The sequence below is a fragment of the Danio rerio genome, chromosome 1 (assembly GCF_052040795.2).
Source record: "Danio rerio strain M-AB ecotype USA chromosome 1, GRCz13ab, whole genome shotgun sequence".
NCBI lineage: Eukaryota > Metazoa > Chordata > Actinopteri > Cypriniformes > Danionidae > Danio > Danio rerio.
Window position 1 is genome coordinate 43926791 of NC_141021.1, and position 9111 is coordinate 43935901.

The window sequence follows — 9111 nt, forward strand, 5'->3', positions numbered from 1 at the left end:
AGTGTCTTCAGCTGTGGAAACAACACCAACAACAAATGTAGAAATATTGACTACATCACCTGAAACAACAAGAACAACTACAGCTGAAACCACAACAGTTGGTGGGGCAACGACATCAACTTCTGATGTGACATCCACCATTTCACTATCCTCAACTGTCGAATCATCATCAACAACTAACCCAAGTACTATGACTACATCACCTGATACAACAACCTCTCCAACCACAACAGCTACTCAGGAAACGACAACGAAAACGTACGCTGCCACAACCTCATCAACAGTGTCTTCAGCTGTGGAAACAACACCAACAACAAATGTAGAAATACTGACTAAATCACCTGAAACAACAAGAACAACTACAGCTGAAACCACAACAGTTGGTGGGGCAACAACATCAACTTCTGATGTGACATCCACCATTTCACTATCATCAACTGTCGAATCCTCATCAACAACTAATCCCGATACTATGACTACAGTAACTGATACAACAACCACAACAACCTCTCCAGCCACAACAACAACTGAAGAAACGGCAACAAAAATGTATGCTGCCACAACCAACTCAACAGTGTCTTCAGCTGTGGAAACAACACCAACAACAAATGTAGAAATACTGACTACATCACCTGAAACAACAAGAACAACTACAGCTGAAACCACAACAGTTGGTGGGGCAACGACATCAACTTCTGATGTGACATCCACCATTTCACTATCCTCAACTGTCGAATCATCATCAACAACTAACCCAAGTACTATGACTACATCACCTGATACAACAACCACAACAACCTCTCCAACCACAACAGCTACTCAGGAAACAACAACGAAAACGTATGCTGCCACAACCTCCTCAACAGTGTTTTCAGCTGTGGAAACAACACCAACAACAAATGTAGAAATACTGACTAAATCACCTGAAACAACAAGAACAACTACAGCTGAAACCACAACAGTTGGTGGGGCAACAACATCAACTTCTGATGTGACATCCACCATTTCACTATCATCAACTGTCAAATCCTCATCAACAACTAATCCCGATACTATGACTACAGTAACTGATACAACAACCACAACAACCTCTCCAGCCACAACAACTACTGAAGAAACGACAACAAAAACATATGCTGCCACAACCACCTCAACAGTGTCTTCAACTGTGGAAACAACACCAACAACAAATGTAGAAATACTGACTACATCACCTGAAACAACAAGAACAACTACAGCTGATACCACAACAGTTGGTGGGGCAACGACATCAACTTCTGATGTGACATCCACCATTTCACTATCCTCAACTGTCGAATCATCATCAACAACTAACCCAGGTACTATGACTACATCACCTGATACAACAACCACAACAACCTCTCCAGCCACAACAGCTACTGAAGAAACGACAACAAAAACATATGCTGCCACAACCACCTCAACAGTGTCTTCAACTGTGGAAACAACACCAACAACAAATGTAGAAATACTGGCTTCATCACCTGAAACAACAAGAAGAACTACAGCTGAAACCACAACAGCTGGTGGGGCAACAACATCAACTTCTGATGTAACATCCACCATTTCACTATCATCAACTGTCGAATCCTCATCAACAACTAATCCCGATACTATGACTACAGTAACTGATACAACAACCACAACAACCTCTCCAGCCACAACAACTACTGAAGAAACGACAACCAAAACATATGCTGCCACAACCACCTCAACAGTGTCTTCAACTGTGGAAACAACACCAACAACAAATGTAGAAATACTGACTACAACACCTGAAACAACAAGAACAACTACAGCTGAAACCACAACAGTTGGTGGGGCAACGACATCAACTTCTGATGTGACATCCACCATTTCACTATCCTCAACTGTCGAATCATCATCAACAACTAACCCAAGTACTATGACTACATCACCTGATACAACAACCACAACAACCTCTCCAACCACAACAGCTACTCAGGAAACGACAACGAAAACGTATGCTGCCACAACCACCTCAACAGTGTCTTCAGCTGTGGAAACAACACCAACAACAAATGTAGAAATACTGACTAAATTACCTGAAACAACAAGAACAACCACAGCTGAAACCACAACAGTTGGTGGGGCAACGACATCAACTTCTGATGTGACATCCACCATTTCACTATCCTCAACTGTCGAATCATCATCAACAACTAACCCAGGTACTATGACTACATCACCTGATACAACAACCACAACAACCTCTCCAGCCACAACAACTACTGAAGAAACGGCAACAAAAATGTATGCTGCCACAACCACCTCAACAGTGTCTTCAACTGTGGAAACAACACCAACAACAAATGTAGAAATACTGACTACAACACCTGAAACAACAAGAACAACTACAGCTGAAACCACAACAGCTGGTGGGGCAATAACATCAACTTCTGATGTGACATCCACCATTTCACTATCCTCAACTGTCGAATCATCATCAACAACTAACCCAGTTACTATGACTACAGTATGTGATAAAACAACTACAACAACCTCTCCAGCCACAACAGCTACTGAAGAAACGACAACTAAAATGTATGCTGCCACAACCAACTCAACAGTGTCTTCAGCTGTGGAAACAACACCAACAACAAATGTAGAAATACTGACTACATCACCTGAAACAACAAGAACAACTACATCTGAAACCACAACAACTGGTGTGGCAACAACATCAACTTCTGATGTGACATCCACCATTTCACTATCCTCAACTGTCGAATCATCATCAGCAACTAACCCAGGTACTATGACTACATCACCTGATACAACAACCACAACAACCTCTCCAGCCACAACAACTACTAAAGAAACGACAACGAAAATGTATGCTGCCACAACCAACTCAACAGTGTCTTCAGCTGTGGAAACAACACCAACAACAAATGTAGAAATACTGATTACATCACCTGAAACAACAAGAACAACTACAGCTGAAACCACAACAGTTGGTGGGGCAACGACATCAACTTCTGATGTGACATCCACCATTTCACTATCCTCAACTGTCGAATCATCATCAACAACTAACCCAAGTACTATGACTACATCACCTGATACAACAACCACAACAACCTCTCCAGCCACAACAGCTACTGAAGAAACGACAACGAAAATGTATGCTGCCACAACCAACTCAACAGTGTCTTCAGCTGTGGAAACAACACCAACAACAAATGTAGAAATACTGACTACATCACCTGAAACAACAAGAACAACAACAGCTGAAACCACAACAACTGGTGTGGCAACAACATCAACCTCTGATGTGACATCCACTATTTCACTATCATCAACTGTCGAATCCTCATCAACAACTAATCCCGATACTATGACTACAGTAACTGATACAACAACCACAACAACCTCTCCAGCCACAACAACTACTGAAGAAACGGCAACAAAAATGTATGCTGCCACAACCACCTCAACAGTGTCTTCAACTGTGGAAACAACACCAACAACAAATGTAGAAATGCTGACTACATCACCTGAAACAACAAGAACAACGACAGCTGAAACCACAACAGCTGGTGGGGCAACAACATCAACTTCTGATGTGACATCCACCGTTTCACTATCATCAACTGTCAAATCCTTATCAACCACTAATCCCGATACTATGGCTACAGTAACTGATACAACAACCACAACAACCTCTCCAGCCACAACAACTACTGAAGTAACGACAACAAAAATGTATGCTGCCACATCCACCTCAACAGTGTCTTCAACTGTGAAAACAACACCAACAACAAATGTAGAAATACTGACTTCATCACCTGAAACAACAAGAACAACTACAGCTGAAACCACAACAGTTGGTGGGGCAACGACATCAACTTCTGATGTGACATCCACCATTTCACTATCCTCAACTGTCGAATCATCATCAACAACTAACCCAAGTACTATGACTACATCACCTGATACAACAACCACAACAACCTCTCCAACCACAACAGCTACTCAGGAAACGACAACGAAAACGTATGCTGCCACAACCACCTCAACAGTGTCTTCAGCTGTGGAAACAACACCAACAACAAATGTAGAAATACTGACTACATCACCTGAAACAACAAGAACAACTACAGCTGAAACCACAACAGTTGGTGGGGCAACAACATCAACTTCTGATGTGACATCCACCATTTCACTATCATCAACTGTCGAATCCTCATCAACAACTAATCCCGATACTATGACTACAGTAACTGATACAACAACCACAACAACCTCTCCAGCCACAACAACTACTGAACAAATGACAACCAAAACATATGCTGCCACAACCACCTCAACATTGTCTACAACTGTGGAAACAACACCAACAACAAATGTAGAAATACTGACTTCATCACCTGAAACAACAAGAACAACTACAGCTGAAACCACAACAGCTGGTGGGCCAACAACATCAACTTCTGATGTGACATCCACCATTTCACTATCCTCAACTGTCGAATCATCATCAACAACTAACCCAGGTACTATGACTACATCACCTGATACAACAACCACAACAACCTCTCCAGCCACAACAACTACTGAAGAAACGGCAACAAAAATGTATGCTGCCACAACCACCTCAACAGTGTCTTCAACCGTGGAATCAGCACCAAGATCAAATGTAGAAAACTTTACTACATCACCTGAAACAACAAGAACAACTACAGCTGAAACCACAACAGCTGGTGGGGCAACAACATCAACTTCTGATGTGACATCCACCATTTCACTATACTCAACTGTCGAATCATCATCAACAACTAACCCAAGTACTATGACTACATCACCTGATACAACAACCACAACAACCTCTCCAGCCACAACAACTACTGAAGAAACGACAACGAAAATGTATGCTGCCACAACCACCTCAACAGTGTCTTCAACTGTGGAAACAACACCAACAACAAATGTAGAAATACTGACTACATCACCTGAAACAACAAGAACAACTACAGCTGAAACCACAACAGTTGGTGGGGCAACGACATCAACTTCTGATGTGACATCCACCATTTCACTTTTATCAACTGTCGAATCATCATCAACAACTAACCCAAGTACTATGACTACATCACCTGATAAAACAACCACAACAACCTCTCCAACCACAACAGCTACTCAGGAAACGACAACGAAAACGTATGCTGCCACAACCACCTCAACAGTGTCTTCAGCTGTGGAAACAACACCAACAACAAATGTAGAAATACAGACTACATTACCTGAAACAACAAGAACAACTACAGCTGAAACCACAAAAGCTGGTGGGCCAACAACATCAACTTCTGATGTGACATCCACCATTTCACTATCCTCAACTGTCGAATCATCATCAGCAACTAACCCAGGTACTATGACTACATCACCTGATACAACAACCACAACAACCTCTCCATCCACAACAACTACTGAAGAAACGACAACGAAAATGTATGCTGCCACAACCAACTCAACAGTGTCTTCAGCTGTGGAAACAACACCAACAACAAATGTAGAAATATTGACTACATCACCTGAAACAACAAGAACAACTACAGCTGAAACCACAACAGTTGGTGGGGCAACGACATCAACTTCTGATGTGACATCCACCATTTCACTATCCTCAACTGTCGAATCATCATCAACAACTAACCCAAGTACTATGACTACATCACCTGATACAACAACCTCTCCAACCACAACAGCTACTCAGGAAACGACAACGAAAACGTACGCTGCCACAACCTCATCAACAGTGTCTTCAGCTGTGGAAACAACACCAACAACAAATGTAGAAATACTGACTAAATCACCTGAAACAACAAGAACAACTACAGCTGAAACCACAACAGTTGGTGGGGCAACAACATCAACTTCTGATGTGACATCCACCATTTCACTATCATCAACTGTCGAATCCTCATCAACAACTAATCCCGATACTATGACTACAGTAACTGATACAACAACCACAACAACCTCTCCAGCCACAACAACAACTGAAGAAACGGCAACAAAAATGTATGCTGCCACAACCAACTCAACAGTGTCTTCAGCTGTGGAAACAACACCAACAACAAATGTAGAAATACTGACTACATCACCTGAAACAACAAGAACAACTACAGCTGAAACCACAACAGTTGGTGGGGCAACGACATCAACTTCTGATGTGACATCCACCATTTCACTATCCTCAACTGTCGAATCATCATCAACAACTAACCCAAGTACTATGACTACATCACCTGATACAACAACCACAACAACCTCTCCAACCACAACAGCTACTCAGGAAACAACAACGAAAACGTATGCTGCCACAACCTCCTCAACAGTGTTTTCAGCTGTGGAAACAACACCAACAACAAATGTAGAAATACTGACTAAATCACCTGAAACAACAAGAACAACTACAGCTGAAACCACAACAGTTGGTGGGGCAACAACATCAACTTCTGATGTGACATCCACCATTTCACTATCATCAACTGTCAAATCCTCATCAACAACTAATCCCGATACTATGACTACAGTAACTGATACAACAACCACAACAACCTCTCCAGCCACAACAACTACTGAAGAAACGACAACAAAAACATATGCTGCCACAACCACCTCAACAGTGTCTTCAACTGTGGAAACAACACCAACAACAAATGTAGAAATACTGACTACATCACCTGAAACAACAAGAACAACTACAGCTGATACCACAACAGTTGGTGGGGCAACGACATCAACTTCTGATGTGACATCCACCATTTCACTATCCTCAACTGTCGAATCATCATCAACAACTAACCCAGGTACTATGACTACATCACCTGATACAACAACCACAACAACCTCTCCAGCCACAACAGCTACTGAAGAAACGACAACAAAAACATATGCTGCCACAACCACCTCAACAGTGTCTTCAACTGTGGAAACAACACCAACAACAAATGTAGAAATACTGGCTTCATCACCTGAAACAACAAGAAGAACTACAGCTGAAACCACAACAGCTGGTGGGGCAACAACATCAACTTCTGATGTAACATCCACCATTTCACTATCATCAACTGTCGAATCCTCATCAACAACTAATCCCGATACTATGACTACAGTAACTGATACAACAACCACAACAACCTCTCCAGCCACAACAACTACTGAAGAAACGACAACCAAAACATATGCTGCCACAACCACCTCAACAGTGTCTTCAACTGTGGAAACAACACCAACAACAAATGTAGAAATACTGATTTCATCACTTGAAACAACAAGAACAACTACAGCTGAAACCACAACAGCTGGTGGGCCAACAACATCAACTTCTGATGTGACATCCACCATTTCACTATCCTCAACTGTCGAATCATCATCAACAACTAACCCAGGTACTATGACTACATCACCTGATACAACAACCACAACAACCTCTCCAGCCACAACAACTACTGAAGAAACGGCAACAAAAATGTATGCTGCCACAACCACCTCAACAGTGTCTTCAACCGTGGAATCACCACCAAGATCAAATGTAGAAAACTTTACTACATCACCTGAAACAACAAGAACAACTACAGCTGAAACCACAACAGCTGGTGGGGCAACAACATCAACTTCTGATGTGACATCCACCATTTCACTATCCTCAACTGTCGAATCATCATCAACAACTAACCCAAGTACTATGACTACAGTAACTGATACAACAACCACAACAACCTCTCCAGCCACAACAACTACTGAAGAAACGACAACAAAAACATATGCTGCCACAACCACCTCAACAGTGTCTTCAACTGTAGAAACAACACCAACAACAAATGTAGAAATACTGACTACATCACCTGAAACAACAAGAACAACTACAGCTGAAACCACAACAGCTGGTGGGCCAACAACATCAACTTCTGATGTGACATCCACCATTTCACTATCCTCAATTGTCGAATCATCATCAACAACTAACCCAAGTACTATGACTACAGTAACTGATACAACAACCACAACAACCTCTCCAGCCACAACAACTACTGAAGAAACGGCAACAAAAATGTATGCTGCCACAACCAACTCAACAGTGTCTTTAGCTGTGGAAACAACACCAACAACAAATGTAGAAATACTGACTACATCACCTGAAACAACAAGAACAACTACAGCTGAAACCACAACAATTGGTGGGGCAACGACATCAACTTCTGATGTGACATCCACCATTTCACTATCCTCAACTGTCGAATCATCATCAACAACTAACCCAGGTACTATGACTACATCACCTGATACAACAACCACAACAACCTCTCCAGCCACAACAGCTACTGAAGAAACGACAACAAAAACATATGCTGCCACAACCACCTCAACAGTGTCTTCAACTGTGGAAACAACACCAACAACAAATGTAGAACTACTGGCTTCATCACCTGAAACAACAAGAACAACTACAGCTGAAATCACAACAGCTGGTGGGGCAACAACATCAACTTCTGATGTAACATCCACCATTTCACTATCCTCAACTGTCGAATCATCATCAGCAACTAACCCAGGTACTATGACTACATCACCTGATACAACAACCACAACAACCTCTCCAGCCACAACAACTACTGAAGAAACGACAACGAAAATGTATGCTGCCACAACCAACTCAACAGTGTCTTCAGCTGTGGAAACAACACCAACAACAAATGTAGAAATACTGACTACATCACCTGAAACAACAAGAACAACTACAGCTGAAACCACAACAGTTGGTGGGGCAACAACATCAACTTCTGATGTGACATCCACCATTTCACTATCCTCAACTGTCGAATCATCATCAACAACTAACCCAAGTACTTTGACTACATCACCTGATAAAACAACCACAACAACCTCTCCAACCACAACAGCTACTCAGGAAACGACAACGAAAACGTATGCTGCCACAACCACCTCAACAGTGTCTTCAGCTGTGGAAACAACACCAACAACAAATGTAGAAATACTGACTAAATCACCTGAAACAACAAGAACAACTACAGCTGAAACCACAACAGTTGGTGGGGC

At 42.0% G+C, this 9111-nt stretch overlaps 2 protein-coding genes across 2 annotated transcripts in view; one reads left to right on the top strand and one right to left on the bottom strand.

Annotated features, from left to right (window-relative positions):
* LOC147837464 (uncharacterized) overlaps positions 1-41 on the top strand; it is a 31835-nt gene extending 31794 nt beyond the window's left edge. The window contains exon 4 of the mRNA XM_088649525.1: positions 3-41. Within this exon, the coding sequence (XP_088505651.1) occupies positions 3-41 (39 nt within the window). The remainder of the gene's footprint in view (positions 1-2) is intronic.
* A 1255-nt stretch (positions 42-1296) lies between these two features.
* Positions 1297-4279, bottom strand: LOC147846962 (uncharacterized). Its single transcript, XM_087237433.1, has 2 exons — positions 1941-4279; positions 1297-1358 (listed from the first exon to the last, which is right to left on the bottom strand). The coding sequence occupies exon 1, from the start codon at positions 3913-3915 to the stop codon at positions 1984-1986; it is 1932 nt and encodes a 643-aa protein (XP_087093559.1). The 5' UTR covers positions 3916-4279; the 3' UTR covers positions 1297-1358; positions 1941-1983.
* Between the last annotated feature and the right edge of the window lie 4832 nt (positions 4280-9111).